Source organism: Amblyomma maculatum, chromosome 1 (genome assembly GCF_055883805.1).
Source record: "Amblyomma maculatum isolate TAMU_Amacu chromosome 1, ASM5588380v1, whole genome shotgun sequence".
Taxonomy (NCBI): Eukaryota; Metazoa; Arthropoda; class Arachnida; order Ixodida; family Ixodidae; genus Amblyomma; species Amblyomma maculatum.
In genome coordinates this window covers 318,497,341-318,514,583 of record NC_139344.1, presented here as the reverse complement: position 1 = coordinate 318,514,583, position 17,243 = coordinate 318,497,341, and the positions used below count along the sequence as shown (strand labels likewise).

The 17,243-nt window shown below is 42.8% G+C and overlaps 1 protein-coding gene across 3 annotated transcripts in view; it reads right to left on the bottom strand.

Moving 5' to 3' along the window:
* Positions 1–300: 300 nt before the first annotated feature.
* The window catches only part of Tomosyn (syntaxin-binding protein tomosyn), a 59,944-nt gene continuing 43,001 nt past the window's right edge, over positions 301–17,243 (bottom strand). The window contains exons 20-30 of one of the 3 annotated variants that reach the window (XR_014700039.1): positions 15,080–15,230; positions 12,935–13,003; positions 10,319–10,435; positions 10,011–10,127; positions 8,962–9,294; positions 7,754–7,862; positions 7,154–7,249; positions 5,702–5,826; positions 5,417–5,541; positions 2,947–3,139; positions 301–1,244 (exon numbers count right to left, since the gene is read on the bottom strand). Coding sequence is in view for 2 of the 3 variants with exons in the window: in XM_084575673.1 (XP_084431799.1) it covers positions 3,002–3,139; positions 5,417–5,541; positions 5,702–5,826; positions 7,154–7,249; positions 7,754–7,862; positions 8,962–9,294; positions 10,011–10,127; positions 10,319–10,435; positions 12,935–13,003; positions 15,080–15,230 (1,380 nt within the window). In the remaining variant the exon portion in view is untranslated. Of the gene's footprint in view, positions 3,140–5,416; positions 5,542–5,701; positions 5,827–7,153; positions 7,250–7,753; positions 7,863–8,961; positions 9,295–10,010; positions 10,128–10,318; positions 10,436–12,934; positions 13,004–15,079; positions 15,231–17,243 lie in introns of all 3 variants that reach the window. The other 2 variants (XM_084575673.1, XM_084575735.1) reach the window with 2 other exon arrangements.

Below are 17,243 nucleotides of genomic sequence, written 5' to 3'. Positions count from 1 at the left end.
GATTCACAAAGTCCGCTCTTAAACTGATGCACTCACTTAAAAGGAAAAAGTATACTTTGGTTTCCTGTTTTTGGAAACCTACTAACCAGAACTGGTTAAGGATACAGGTCACAAACTACAAGAGACATCTCCGCTCATTGTTGAGCAAGAGCCATATCCTAGAAAGATCAAAGCTGTTCATGAAACTGTTTCCAATCTTCTCAGCGAGTTTTCTTCATAATGTTACCCTCCAGGGCAAGAGTAAGCTCACCTGCTAATGCCAGCCAGCGAGTGACTAACAGAGTAGCCATATACGAGCAGAGGCTGCAACATTTCTATTTGTTTAATTGTCCAGTGGATGACAACCGGGTACAAGAAAACTCAGGCATGTAGAAAACAAAACAAGAGAAATTGAATTAATCTCATACTCAACACACAACGGCAACAGACAAAGCATGGCATCACGCCAACTCGTACATATCCTTTATTTACAATTGTACTTGATGCCGCTGATCACAGAAACAGTTTTTCGTAACCTCACTAGAAAAACAAGTGCAGAAAACAAACTGCCACCACATAATACGATTGAATCAATGCGCATTTTTATTTTATTCACCTTAAGTTGCATCCCTCTCATGAAAGTTGGAAATTGCACGCTATCGTTCTTTGGAGAGAGTTCCTATCCCTTCCAAAAATCCCTAAACGCCTACTCAAGAGCAAAATGGTTGAAAAGAGTTCACACCTTTCCATGGAAGAACTGTTTGCTCACAATCTGCACAGTGAAGACAAGGGTCTAAAGAACCAAAAATGGGAACAGCTGCAGCATTTGTAGTCTACTGGTAAATAAGAAAAGAACAGCATTGTGAAGAGTGCCTCTATACGGCTTGGCAAATTGCATATATGGGTTTCAAAGCCTCTTCTAGAAAAATACCTCAGGAAACTATTAGCAAGAAAAAATAAAAAGAAAGTAAAAGAAGAAAAGGAAGAAACAAAGAGAAAGGAATGCTGTATTTTAGACCCCTGCATCTTGCCTTCACTGACTTCACCGTCATAACACTGATCCCCAAGAAATACAATACAGGAAACGGCAAAACACTACAGAAAAGTGTGTGAGGAACCACTTAAACAGTCAACATTTCTGATGCTACATATATACACATCGTACACATCCAGTTGTGGTGGTGGTGGTGGTGGTGCTGGTGATTCTGCTGCCTGGCGGGAGACTGTGTGGTGGTTGGTGGTGCGCATTACTTTTTTTTTTTGCTCTGCACGTGAAACAAACATCAGGGAAAGATAAAAAAAGTAACAGAGCAAAAAAGCAAAGGCTTGAACACTTCTCAGATATCAATGTAAAAATAAACAAGAAGGCAAAGGAAGAGAGCACGTAGCAGTGAAAATTATGTCAACAACCTTCCTACTAAGGAGTGTACGGTACAGGGCAGCAAACCACAGCAGTCGTCAACTTTCGACGCATCTCCCTTAAGGAAACCATGTTAGATGCCATCGAAAGCATTTGGAAGAATGGTGTGAAGTGACACACTGACACTCTCTTCATTTCACTAGTCATAAAAGAAAAACGAAAAGTGTGGAGAAATGGGGGAAGGGGGAGATTCAAGCAAGTTTTATCAATACTGATCACCAAAGGCTGCATGGACACTATGCAGGCCAGCATCAGCCAACAAGAGGTATCTCAGTGCTAGTCAGCTAATGAAGTACCCCTGTACAAGGTAATATGCCTACCTCAGATATCCAAGTAATTAAAAAACTATCAGGTGAACTGCCCAGTGACAGACCACAGTTCATAATGAAGGATATTGTATGAAAGGCTACAGGGCAATTTCGTTGTAGCATCCATTAACTAAAAGACAGATATATCCAACAGTCTGTATAAAACCTATGTCCGTACAACAGCCGAGCTAAGACAGCAAGTGGTCACTGCCAAAGCGGTTGCCAGCAAAATTTTGCTGCCTGGACACACAGCTTTTTGTCTTTTCCTTTTGCCTTTGTGAGACTACATACCTCTTTATAGTCGTATACAAGTGAACAGGATAAAGAAAGACGGCGATGGGTTTTGTTGCGTAGGCTAATATAAGACCACTTGCAGTTATTAAAGGTTAGAAAAAGTTGCCAACACAACCGTGACATGCACATTATTTTGATCATGCTCACAACTGAAATGGTGCTAGTGCGTTTTTGATTTCTTGCTTGCTAAACATGCACTTCAAAAACCTGCCACAAAACTTCCCTTTTGTAGCTTTCATTTTATGGCCAAAGTGCTATGCGACCACACCTACACCCGATGTTAAGAAAAAAGCAAATGAACATTACTGAAGGCATCATTACTGTAGAAAGAATAAACGTTAAATTATTCTCTGCAAGACAGATATCATTAGCCAGCATAGCGTTAAGTGCGATTTGCATCTAGACAGTATAAAAATGAAAGTGAAAGCAGGAAAGGACTGCCTATTGCTACCGGCACTGTATGGGCAAGGTTCCAGCTTGCTTTTCTTTTGCTTCTAGTATGCTGCCTCCACTATACAGAGAGTGTGCATGCAAAGCTTCCAAGCCTCCCGTTACAAGTCGTTTGAATTCGGTTATGCAAGCCTGCGCTCTTCTCACATTTGGCGACAAAAGAGGCAATACTTGAGAGTATACAATATGTAAACAGTGCATGCAGTAAAAGTAACTCTCTTTCTATAGCACTAACTGGCCAGCTGCCATTGTGTTATGTTGTCACTGTTTGAGCCACTTCAGTTATGAATAGCAAGCAGGTCGAAGCCGTTTAACGTCCCTCAAGAGGAGGAGTACAAGACAGTGATCGATCTACAGCTGCTGTGCACAGCTTCTGCTCTCCATGCCTCAGCCGCCCAATGTGACCTCCCCGCTTCTGAGAGATGCGTCGAAAGCGTGAGCGACCAAGCTGGCGTTTGTCACCCTGTTGCAAAATCACAGAGTGGAGGCACACACCGAGAGAGCAAGAGAGAGAGATGGGGGGTGGTACAGAGACCTCCTCCTCTTTCCCTTAAAACTGGTACCACTTTTTATCCTTGTACTTGTTCATGAGCTGGTGCGTAGTGTTGGCAAAACTCTCAGCCTCAGACATCATGCGAGCGGTGCGCTCCTCCAGCTGCGAGAGGGCCTCACCACGTTCAGTCAGCCCCTGAGAAAAGCAAAGGAGCAACAAATTAATCCCAATAGGGTATTCACTGTTGGCTGCAGGCAGTGAGATAGTTTCCAGAGCTAGTTTCACAAAAGATGGAGCCAGAACTACAAGAGGTAAAGTAAATTAATGACACCAGAGACCCTCTTACGGTCTTGGGTACATCTAGCACTGTCTGACACCTGATAACAAAGCATGCAATGAAAGGTTTCTCCTAAATAAGATGCAAGAGCTTGTCCTACTCACATGTTTCTCACTATTTCCCAAATGACTTACATGTCACACTACAGTAAAGAACATATTTGCAACTATATGTCTCAACTGTGGCAAAACCTCGTTAATATGTCCTTGACTGAATACATAGAGCATAAAGAGTTACAATGAGTCCCTAATCACTTGGATGCGGAAACTAATGTATTCTGACTGGCAGTCTCACACCCACTGCACAGTCACAAAATGTTTTCTGCGCTCCTGCAAAGCACTTGCTGCTGGTTTCTGAGATGCAAACATCCATACAGCACAAAGACGCACGGAATGTAGAGTAGCCATTTCACACTGAAGTACCTTCCTACCACTTCAAGCCTATCACAGTTTCCATGCTTATGGACACGCACAACATGTGGCCCAGCTATTCACAGCTGTATAATTTTTGCAGGTTCAACATAAGCTGTAGCAGTATGTAGTAAAGGTTACATAGCTATGAGTCAAGCATAGTTGGCATGTAACAAGAATGAGTATCACCACAGTCCACCACAAATTGCAACTGGTGAGTAATGAAAGTGCCCAGTAAGCCTGTTAACTTGATGCTAATGAATCAACATCAAACCTCATGCTGAACACACCATGAAGCACCACTGACACTGTACAGAATACTCAGTGTGATTAAGCATCTGTAGTGACTATATCTTGCAAGTGATTTTTGAGAACGTTTTTAGCATGCAAGCATGAAATACTTAGCCAGTAAACCTGTACTGCAATTTGATGCATACTTCTTGTGCATTCCCTCAACTGCATGTTAGCAATGTTCTACCACTGCACTTCACTCACTGCAGACTGTACAAAGTTTTCACTTTAAAGGGACCCCAAGACGGGTTCAAAGGCTGCTGGTAAATGTATACAATGTGTGGAACAAATGCTTTTGAGCATTCACTCAAAGTATAACTCCCTGAAACAGAGCCCACAACTTATTATAAACATTTAAAAAATAATATTTTTAAAAATATGTGGGCCAATTGTTCGGAAGGTAGTTGTGGTTTTTGAAACTATTCTGAATCATGGATATGCCACGAGTACTGCTATGTCATGGTGAGCGACGACAGCTACAATTCCGGTGCCTGCAAAACTTGCCTGCTCATGATTCTGGGTGATCCCCTAGGGTACATGTGAGCGAGGCCAATGCCACTGCATACATGGTTCCAATTTACCGCCACCGCATCTTTCTCTCGATAGAACTCACGTTTCGAGCTTTGTGTTCATTATTGCAAATAATGCAGATGAAAGGGAAGAGGAAGGCAGCGAGCGTGACAGCTGAAAGTCTGCAAACCAAACACCAACTCATCAAGTGTTTTTGCAGTCCACCAACATCTTTGGATGTCCTTTGCTCTTTTTAAAATTCAGTGCCATCACATGATTGGTTCCCTGCTGTCACATAACCTTGATGATGTTACAGCTCTCTCGGCCAATCAGAATTTCCTGGCATAGCGTGTGACACTTTCCTACTAACGACAGTTTAACTCATTAAAATGTGCCTGTTTTTAAGTAGTGAGTAACTGGTGATGCTAATTAACTAAGTGTTGCTGTAATGCTGTCAAATATGGCCTCTAAATTATTGCTGTGAACAAACATTCTTCAGTGATGTGGAGGTAGGCTCATGACCTAAAAGACAGGGGTTTGAATTGTTTTACTTTCTTTAGAGGCATTATGCAATAGTGCCTGAATCACACCACAACCCTGCAGACCAGTGAGGAATTGTGTAGTGACGTCAATCATTGTTTTACCGTGTGATCGCAGTGGCAAGTTTAAATTGCCTAGTGGTTGTCATGCCACGACCGTGTTGAAAAATCGAGACATTTCGCGACAGAAAACGCGAAGATTCTCTTTCAAATACAGATTACATGCTATCGCATTAATGCCATGTAGGCACTGTGCATTTGCTCTGAATAAATAATCCTCACATGTACAAGTTTTGCAGGTCCTGTGATGATGACCTGCAACTCCAAAAACTACCATGTTGTTATTAACAGTAATAAATGAAGGAAACTCCTCTCCTGAACTCACCTGCCTGGCCCGCATGACTTCCCCAGCCAGTGTGCCGGCTTGTGCCCTGATAGCTTCTACATTGCCAGTATTTCCAGGAATGTGACGAGCAATTGTCTTTGAAGGCTTGCCACTTGCCTCACCAACTGTAAGCCACACACAAGACAAGGCAGCAAGTAAGAAAGCAATAAAGTAAAATCTTTAACACTTTAATAATTTTCTCAGACCAACCCGCATTTTGGAGTACATTTCAGCATTGACACTCTAGTCACAAAGCAGCAGCCGGCAACATCAACGTGCACTCACACAGCTCTTCTCGATCCAACACACTTGGTCCTCCTCCAAACAGTCCCTTGAAGAAACTCTGCTTCGGTGCTTCAGGCATATCCTTGTTCAGGAATATGGTACCCAGCATCTCCTGCAAGTTGGCACTGCAGGGCACAAGTGCACAGACTAAGGTATAGCAAGTAGGAAAAACGTTCAGCGCAGAAAAACACAGACCCCTATTGGAAGTTACAGCACACTGCAAGCAAACTAGAATGCCAATCAATGTAAATGGTGCGGTAGGGAGACTGTGCTGCTACTTTTTCATACCAATATAGCTGAAAGGTTGAAGGAAAATTCCTGGACCTGAAACGACCTCAAAATGATAAACATACAACTACAGTTTACAGTGTTCAGTGATTGCTTGCTTGTTTTCTATAGAGTTCCAAAATAGAGCTTTATAGAGTTCAATGTCCCAAAACAATTCAGACTGTGAGGGAGCTCTCAAAATTTTGGCCAAGTGAGGCTGAATTATGCCATAATCATTTTATACAATGATGTGCTCATAGTGTAATCCAGCCTGTAGGGTTTTTTAGCGTGCACTGACTTTCCACAATATATAGGTGCCTAGCTTTTCCCCTCCATAAACAAGCGTGGCCTCTATGGCTGGCCTTGTGTTCCATAACTGAGTAGCCTAACCACTGAATCCCTACAGCTAGCTGTTTGATTAAGGTTACTAGGACTTTTCCAAAGCACACTACTACTGCCAATTTCTCACAATGATGGTTGCAGAGAATTTCAAAACAAAGGCTGCCATTTGCTTGTTTTCTGATAATTACTTCTGTAAAGAGACTTTGTAACAAAAGAATGGATAAATCAGTCTTGCATTCTTCACAGCATTTTTGCTGTAGATTGTGTGGAAGCATGCAAAACTGATGGCCTTCTTCCCGAGGAGTTTTGCAGAGTCAGTGGTGAGCCCTCTTTTCTTAAAAGCAATTATTTAAAAGCAAAAGCGGTAGCCACAAAATAAATTGTTATTCGGACATGGTGGCAGCTGACCAGAACAGACCGAACAGGAAATTTTGCACATACCACCTGTACACCTGAACTATTGCAGGAAATTTTGCACACACCACCTGTACACCTGAACTATTGCCAAATATAACTTAACTCAGGGTAGTAGAGACACAAGGTCAGAAAGAAAATAGGGAAGTAAAATATGACGGGGAGGATAGTAAAAGGCTATCGCTGATTTCCCCCCCCACTGAGCCAGCCCGAAGGCACTGTCCAAAGGAAGCAGGGACCAAAGTGGAGCGTTGACGCTGCCGAGGACCTTAAAAGTGTAAGCACTCAATTGGCTCAACCACCAGGATCCCTTGCCCTGGATACTGTGACGCCATGCACAGCTAAGCATGGGTGCTCTGGCACAGTACATCAAACATCTGCTTCAACCAAAGTGCCCTATGAAAAACGCCATCCAGAAGAACAGCTCACCAGAAATCAGAAGAAATGGTGAACTTCTGCAGCTCTGATGGGGAGCACAAGAACATTCCATGTCCATTCTTGCTAAAGCAAAAGGTCCTTGCAATTCTGTGAATTGGTGCAAAGTCCAAAAAACTGATGAACTCAGAAACAAATGAAAAAGTGTTCAAGGCCAAACTTGGGCCCACTCGCCACAATACGCTAAACTGCAAGGGCTCGCTGCTGGAGCCTATTCAGTGAAAGCTACTAGCCCTCCAGCAAGTTCCTCTATCATCTCACATATTTCATTACCATACCACTGTCGGCTACCACATTGTTATATGAAAGATCATCCGACAAAACCAAGCTGTAGTAGTAGTTCTGCGTGGCCTAGGAGTAGCGTGTCTGGCTCTGGATCCAAGTGTCTTTCTTGTTAGGTTCGACTGCCATTTTAAGAAAGGAGTTAGCAGCTCTTCCCATGTTGTTAGGGTTATCACACGTCCCAACCACCTGCCATGTCATCTGCGAACTACTGTGTGCCATGCTCACGATTTCTTGCTCACAATGCTGACATTAGACTTTCTGGAGCTTTTAATGCTATCGCGTCAAGACAAAAGCTATAACACTACATACCTCATGTCGACGAGTGGCAGGAAGTCTGTCTCATAAAGTGGTTTAAGGCTAGGAAGGCTGTACACAACAATGTTGCCATTTGCAATGTAACACACAAGACAAGCAGTATCTGCAAACAAAAGGAACAAAACATTAGCATTCAAAGACTACATATTTAGGCACACTTATCACGAAGCAAGCATCCTGCAAATGTCACAAGTACCTCCACACTGTTCTTTCTAGCAGGAATTTCAGCTTCAACAACTATAGCATGTATTTAAAGTACAGTTCTAAGCAGACAGACACACACGGCACATTTTCATGCTCATTTGGCACAAGTATAACTGCTGAAGTAGGCCATGAACTTGAATCAATGTAAATTCTAATGATTCAAGTTATATGTCATAAAGGATGCAAACTGAGTATTTTATTCAAGTGACACAATTTTACCACTGTGTAGCATGGAAATGCTGGGCTTCAAAAGGCCTTTTTTTTTTTTAATTCAATACCATGAGCCACAATGCAGATTCTGAATTTCTGAAAGCAGGGTTCGCATTTGAATTTGACAGCTTTCAGCTTTGCTGCTTAATCATGTGCCCTAAAGTAAAAAATAAGAAAGCTGATTAAGTGATTTTATTTACCTTTCTGCTTCACTCTGCCATGCAAATAATGTCTGCCCTACCATAGAATAAATCTGCAATGACTGCACTGAAGCACCTTGCACTGTCTTGAAAAGACAAATCTGCATAAAATACTAAGAAATGCAGAGTATATGTGCCGAAAATACTCACAGAGGCTATAACATTCCCAACACTGGATGCCACTCGCTTTTATGCTCTCCAGCTGCAAAAGCCTGCTTTGGTGCTGCTATATCATTTCAGCAAATAAAAATCTCTCAGGTTGCCTCCAGAGTATGCAGCTTCAATCCCTTGCACTTCGAAAATACTACAGTAAACAATGCAACAGCTTAGAATTTCAAAGTATGTGCTATGCATCCTGTGACTACATTTCCCAAAGGAAAAACAGCCGAACTCTAAGAGCTGGCTAAAATCCCCAAGCGTCTTATTCGATACAGCAAAGACAACCACTTAGTCAAAAGCATTGATAACCAAGTTAAACCAGAAGATTCTTCATGTGCCAGCGAAGATGTTGACAGCACGCTAAAGAAAGTCTGCATTGCACAATCGTGTGAATGATTATCAATCTGCTTTTAAAAGGGCTGCTCTCACCAATGCTTTTGATGGAAAGCACCTCGGCACACACGACGAAAGAGGTTTCAGTGAGAGTGGCCTTGTAGAGGCAAGTCTGGGAGGGCAGGGCCACGATGCGTGCCTGCTTCTCAGAAGCCATCACCACAAACTGAGTGTCCCGAGGTTCCAGTGACTGGGATGTCGTGGGTGAAATGCGAGCACCCCGTGCTGGCATGCTGCGCAACCGCCGGTCGTCCCGTTCACGTGAGTCTGGTCGGTCTTTCCACTGCTCGCTCAGTGGAAGCATCAACACACCACTGCTGTCCAGGAACGAGATGGACAGGATAGGGCCCTTCAGGCGAAATATGCTTCCTGTTCACAAGAGGAGAGGAAAGTCATCTCTGAAAGCATGGCTAAAAAAAAAAGCCGGTTTAGGACCTGGCTTTGGAGGCATGAAAGGAAAGGATCTGGTTAAAGGATGGCTAAATATAACAAAAGAGAGAAAAAGAGGGGTGATCATAACATCCGAACCTGCTTTGGCCAGTGAGGACAGGTGATCATGGAAAAGGAGGTTGTAACCAGTTTGAATAACCAAACAAGTTAAATTCAGCAAGTTAAAGTTAGTGTGAGTTCTAGCGCAAGTAGCACATGCTGATAAGATCACAGACTGGGATGAGAAACAATGGGAATGGGGAGACATTAAAAAAAATTTAGGGGCAATCAACTGAACTAATGCGGTAGAAATATGCCTTTTCGACTCGTATGCTTACGAAATAAAGCTGAGCACTTCTGGCAACTTCATTTGCCTCTCCTTTTCACTGTCACATCATTGTATAAGATAACCTACTCCAGCCTCCCAGGACACCTGTTGCCCCCTCCCGCTCACACATTTTCTCTCCCTCGTATCCCCAAAGAGAGATGAAGGGAATGTCCATCTTTACGCTTCACCCGCACCCCTGGCGGCATGTGGCATGTATTTAGAGGCTTCACATGCACCGTGGTGTTTTCACCCTCATGTTAGTCTTAATGCTTCTGCATTCAAACGTGGGCCAGTAAACAAGGTGTACATTAAATCAAATGCCACTCACCGCTTGGAGAGGCAATGACAGGTTGCGTATGCCTTGATTCCGAGGGAACACTCAGGGAGATAGCAAGCACAGATCCGAGCTGGGTGCCGACCCAAAGACTAGCGGACATTGATGTGTCTGTGGACAGAGAGAGACTATCCATAAACATCACAAGACAAGCACTTTCAGCATAGAAGAAAACTGCAAAAATGGTACAAAAGCACAAAGACCCTCTTGACACATTGCACACACTTTGTACCTTTGTTGATAAGCTTGCTTCGCTGCACAAGCACAGATACAAATGAAAAAGCAGAAGCAGCTTGACTCACCACTTTTTCGACAGAAGGCTTCGGCATAGCTAAGACAAAGGATTGCTTCAGAACTAATATTTTCTAAACTTGACATGCTTGAGCTTCGTGACCGTGAGAAGGAGCTGTCCAGTTTGTCTGAAACAGATGGCACAAGGTGATCAGGTGTCCAATCAATGAAGCAAGTGAAGCCAAGGGGTAAGAGGGTGCTCGTGCTAAGGGTGTGCACCTAAAACTGCTTTTCCTACAGCATGCAGTCACTTCACGTTGCAAGAAGGGGTCAGTGGCTAGGCCACTCTGCCAGAGGGTCAACCTAATATCACCAAAAAGAATATTGAGTGAAAAGTGCGAGCTAGCATCAAACGAAGGTGCCACTCAGAGGCCCAGAATTATGGTACCACGTGCACTTCCCAATAAAAAGACACAGACCTGGCAAGCAGGACAAACAGTAAAACCCTTATCCTTGGTTATAACTAGATACAAATTGTCCACTTTCAGAGAGCTCCATTTAGGCTTGCTGAATGATGCCTTCAGGAAAGGCTAGCTCGCACTTTTTATGCAGTTACACACAGGCTGCTATGATGCATTTAAGGCTATCAGTCAAGATTTTGTTGCACAGATGAGTGCCAAATATACTAAATTAAAATTAAATTCAAATTAATTCCCTCCCTCTGCTGGTAGCCCTAAGAGCCTCAAACTAAGCATAGTGCATATATGTGCAGGCAATCTTTCTCTAGTGAAATCCAGTACATAATTGCAATAAGGGCTTTTAGTACAACTGCACAGTTCCTTTTTTAAGATCGTGGTAGGCACATGTGGGTAACTGCACATTCACTATGCCAAAACACAAAAGACATTATGTTACCGTTCTGGCCTATGCCTATTGTGGGATTTAGTGTGTTGCCATCCTTTCGGCAACAAAAGGTGAACATTTTGCTTTCAGTTCTGTTTTGGTTTCTAATACAAGCTGCGCTGTTCAGGAGCTAGTCAGGCCATAGTTTGCAGCAAAAGCACTAGAAAGAGGAGAATGCACCCTTGCAAGAATACATTTCAGTGTTAGCTTATGGCTTGTGTGCAAGAATTTTGGCACCGGCAACCTTTGTGCAATGCAAATGTGACTGCAAGATATTTGAAATCACGAGTTTCTACTTTTATGACTTTTCCTTCATAGTGTGGCTGCCAAAATGCAGGAAGAGTGAGAGGAGGTACTTAGAATTGCACAAGCAGAAGCTTGCAGCTGTACCATAGCTTGCAGCCACTTTATAAAGTAGCCCAGTTGCTGAAGCCTATAATAACAGCCTGGTATAGTGGACTTTGCTACACTACACAAAATTCATACAGGATAGAAATTATCAAGTCCTAGCACTGTCACTTGGTTAGACATAGTATGAGCAAATGCACAAAAAATTAGCATGAACACACACACAGCCAGTAGGCGAAGGCTGCTAGCTTGCTACACTACATGCATGGCATCACAAAAGCTCCAAGTACCTCTTCTGACAACACCAAAAGCTCTGGCAAACTTCAACAGCTCAAACAATGACTGCCAGTGCTTGGCCATCCAACATGTGCCTATGGCCACACCACATAATATGTACAGGGGGTGCACATCTAGACGGCACATGCAGTGCTGGCACGTTAATGAGACACTACATCTAATGCATTAGTGACGTGAATGAAACATTTTATTCTTTTCAAATTGTAATGAATGTTTGTTTCACAGTACTAAGAGATATGTCCCCTCTGTATTCACAATAAAACTGCTTCGAGCCCTGACATTAACTTAAAGGTAAGTTACAAGGGCACAGAAGACTAACAGCAGTTGGCCTATACCAACCGTGTACTGCCTTCTACTCAAAGTCACTCCGATTGAAAGCAGAGCTTCCATAATCTACTACAAAAGTGTGAAAACAAAATACAGATGCCAACACCACTGACTAATTTCATGAGTAAAATACAGGCATTGAAAGCATGTTTGACTGAATTAGGAAGATAATTAAATACAACTTTCTTGAGTGTAAATGTATCTTCTGCTGCCAGGCCAATGTCAGCATAGCCAGAAACAACCAGATCATTAATTCTAGCGGAGAACAATAATTAGAGTCGTCCTCAGTGTCCCTTAAAGAATTGGGAAACCTTGGGTACCTGATAAAAAGATGAGAAAGAAAAAGATAAGCAGCCAGTGGCTAGTGGAAACAGCTTTGGCTGCTATTTCAATTCCTGACTGTCAGAATATTCTGAAACTCAGACATTTGTTGCTGTTAAAAACTGAAAACCATGGATGTGAAAGCTTGCCCAATAACTGTGCGTGTTTAAACTGAGTGATGACATGCAAACACAGCAACAAAAAGCAGCTCTTCAGGTTGTGTAGCGCAGCAGTTCATTAGACTAATTCCAGCACCAAACTTGTGCCATGACTACAATGCTGAATGAGAATACAAATAGGGTAGCCGATTAAGCATGCCACTAAGAACTGCCACACAGCACAAGCCCCACGTCCGGAGATACACACTGGCATGATTGCTGTCATGAGTCCATGCAGGACGAACAGGAGGGACACAATGCTATGGGTGACACAGAGAAAGCAGCACACCAAAAGCCTGGCCATACCCAGCACCAAGAACAAGTGGGGCGTACCATCTCGCTGATAACCAACACTGGGGGACTTCAGACCTGGCCGCTCATTTCTAGGTGTTTGAGGGTTTCCTAACGAAAAAGCAGCACTTACGAGTGGCCCTCACAGGAGCCATACTCCACACGCACAGCACAACTCCAACACCAGAAGATAATTAGAAGAGAGAAAAAGCACAGCACAAGGACGTCACATACACTATAACGCAAATGCAGACGGACTCAGTGGACTGTGCCGAACAGCCTTTGTGAGCTGCCTTATAGCACAATGCTTACCATGGAGGCGTCAAACCAAGTGCATGCAGTGACACGTGCGTGGCTGCAGATGCTTGCAGAGTAATAGTTATGAAAAGAAACAAATACTAACTGCTTTTATATGTGGCTTGGAGCTGATAGGTGCACTGCAGTGGTCACAAATAGCCACAGAGTGCAACTTTCGGTTCCAGAAAGCATTTACAGATGACAAGTAAACTCAGCCTACACAATTACCATGCTCCACTGCCTTTCATGACTGACAGTACATCCTTCACATCTTGCAAGCATCGGCACTGGGTGCCACACAGTCAGGAAGTGTGCAAAAGCAGTTTGGCACCTGCCATTTGAGGTCGCTAAAGTGACCGACAACTGACCAGAATGTGCCAAGAGTTTGCGGTGAAAATGAAAAAAGCCCGCCTCATATTGACAGACTTTAGCATTCCAATAGCAATCAAGTAAGGATTTATGTTTTCAATCTAGCACTGAAAACTGCAAACAACAAGCTCGGGGGATGCTCTACTGTAAAAATTTGTTATTCATGCATCCCACAAAATGACCACGTCTCAGTAAAATATAAGCTGTATGTTTGTGAAATACAATCTGTATAGTTAGTAAAGGAATGTTTTAATTCAAATCTGTTTACTATACCTTATGGTTTGCACCAGTAAGTGATGAAAAGGAGTACACCCTAGGCTTTGCCAAGCTGAGGTGCTTCAACTTGATACTGGATGGTGCCACAGTGCATATATTTTATGGCCCACTGGCAAACATTGTTTACTAGAGCTATCATCAAAAAGGTGTACTGGTGCATCATTAGCATAAAAACAAGGGTTCCCACATACTGAAAAATTAGTTGTAACAATCTATGCAGAAATAATCACCTTGGACAGTATCAAACTTTGTTGTATGCAAAAAAGAATATGCTTGTACATTTCAGCTGTCAGTCCCTTTAACCCTTGCTCATGACTGTACGCAGCAGGCAGTCACCTCCACTAGAAAATCTAGAGGTCATTAATATCGCAAGTAATTAAACTTAACTTGTCTTTGACATACTCAGATGCTTAAAATGCAACCTTGATTAAAGTGGCAAAAAATCTTACAGTAACAGCCATGTGCAGCATTCAACAGATTGTGAGCAAGTATTCTGAGACTAATAAAATTATGCTTTTCTATCCCTTTGTAAAATGTGATAAAGCAAAGGGGCTGTTTAATACCTTGTGAAAATACTATATTATGAACTGCGAGAGAGGAAGCAATCTAAAACAAAAGTTTGGATACCTCAAGCTTGGCAATTATGTGTTTATTATGTTTCATCAGCATGAAAGTCCTTAAATTGGAGACAGCAGCCAATGTAATTTCGTCAGAAAGGAAGGAGCAGCATTAAATAGCTGCAAAGTTGATTCAAAGAGCACCACAACAAGGTGAAAACCAATGGCCCTGTGAAGATATTTTAAAGATCCGAGTACAACTGCTCTCATACTGTTGCATAATGCCGTACAACATTTTTTCATTACAAGTGAGCAAGTTTCTTTTCTCTAGAAATAAGTTTCTCCTCATCTCATCATGACAATAATATACCATCAGCCAACTTGAGTTCAGGCCGCTGCTTATAGCTTACATTTACGAAGGCCCAGTGCACAAGCATGACTTATAGGACAGTTAGCACAATGTACACCATCTATGAGGCAAGCCTATATGATCACTGCTGCCTATGGCAGCAGAGCATCACAAATCTGCAAAAACGATAAGCATATGGCAACACGCATAAGGTGCACTGGAACTGAACTACATACGGGAAGCTGTGCACTTGGACAACCCCAAACCTGCACTATGTGAACACATGAACTTCACCAAAGGTGCAACAGAGATGGAGAAGGAGGCGAGCGCATCAGCCACCTGGTATAGTGTTGAAACTGGGTGGTTCCTCTGTGGAAACCAAGTTGGGAAGTTTCTGAAGTTTGCGTGACTTATTGCGACGGGTGTCTGCTTGCCGCTTAGACTGAGATGGCTGGGCTGCGACCGTGCCACTATTGCAAAGACCGTTAATCTGAGGGAGGAGGAGGACAAAGGTCAACAGTCAGCAAGTACACATTAGCCCACCCATACGACAACATTTTCCCGGCCAAGGCATGTCAGTGCAACGACTGGTCCAGAACACACCCAGACATCTGTCAAACAACTTTCACAAGCTGGCCGCATATGTCACTGCAAGCCATGGTTTGAACTGGTCAAAACAGCCAATGCAGCCTTGGTCGTTGATACTATGCACGCATTGCTGAAGAACTGAGCGCAGAAGAGCCTGTCACTGCTGCAGATAGGCTCACCTTTAAGTGAAATCAGATGTTACAACACTGTTAACGCATTTTGTCCAGAGCATGCCCTGAGTAAGAAGGTAAGCAGCAGTTCGGTATTTCACTTATTCTGATGTTGATAACTCTGAGTATTGGCACTGAAAATGATGAAATAAGCATAATTGACTTGCACCTAATGCAACAGAATGAGCCAATGCGCCCGTGTCCTGAAGCAAGTTTTTTGCTCTCACATGCCTTGTTGCAGAGGTGCAGAACCTTGAGCTGCCTCGCCTACCACATGGGCTTTACACGAATTTGCCCTTTTTGTTCCAAGGTTCTGAAAGCAGGTGCCACCTACCTATAGACCTCTGCTTCCAGCCAAAACAGGAGGGCACAATTAGCACGGTACGGTCAGGAACCAGTGGTGGTAGTGGTGGTGTTGGTGGTTATGGTAAAGTGAGGGTGAAGTGACAAGAGATGACAGGGCATGAGGTGATGGCAAGGCAAAGGGGTGGAGGGGAAAAAAAAAAAGAAATAAGGCACATGGAGCACGCAAGAGATGGCAGCAAGGCGAGGCGCTCACGAAACCTCCACTGTGGGCCACAGCACAAGGGAAAGAGTAGCGACAGTGTGTGTAGCTGGCATAAGCTCGATAGAAAGAAAACCAAGGTTGAGTATGGCCCCGCAGGCACTATGCAAGTGAGAACAGAAAGTGTAAGTATGTAGCACAATTTGTACTGAAGCTCTGCAGGCTTTGCATTAAGCCCCTAGCCATCGCCTGTGCAGCTTGCAAACAACTATACGGAATTGCATGATCAAAATTCATAAAGGAATGAAGATTTCTTTATAACTGCTAGATCACAAAGCACAAATTTTAGTATGCTACCAAAGTTCTCAAGGAAATTCAGATGCATATTCTGAATGCTAGCCTGCATGTACAACGCGCACTACCGCTTACTTGCACAAAGCATAGATTTCACATGCTTTGTTTGTACAGAAACTAACTGTTCATTTCAATTAAAATCACAAAGGCATTTTGTACACTGACAGGAACCTTTCCTCAGCCTTTCAATTTGCAAGCTATGTACAAACAGGTGCAAATTGAAAAAATAATTTTCTTTGACATTAATGCAGCAAACAATCCTAAGGCCACATTTCCTAGATTAATAGTACGAGTACAAATTTCTAAAGCCTTTTTGGGGCACCTGGAAGCAGTCAAAAGTTACTTTTATGAGATGTATATGAGTAAACTGATAGACGACCCCTGCAGCATCTTGTTTTATATATAAAGATGTTGGTAGCAAGGGTTTCTAGCAAAACTCCAGAAAAGTACCAACAGAAAAAACAAAACAAATTTTGTACATGATAAAGGCTAAAACATTATGCAACCTACAAAGAAACAGTACAGTAAATATCTACTGCAGGCCATAAATAATGAATTCTTAAAAAAAAAAAAAAGGGATTGAGGATACTATTTGTATGAAACATAGCACTAGCCTGACGTTTTGAGCATAACCCCCCAGCCCTACAAAAATAGCGAGAAAATGGCTGAATAAAGGACTATGCTCAGAATACAGCAGTCGTACCTCCTCATACAAGCTATTTCTGGCGCTTGCAGACAATGACTAACCAACTTATAGCAAAAAAGGGCAAAAGTGTTTTCACTATTCCATTTGTCTTCTTTGTTTTTGCTTCTAGCTCGATTTAACTGAATAACCCTTCTTCCTCAATACTGTAAAACACAGGTTCACAAATCCTCTTCTCAGACC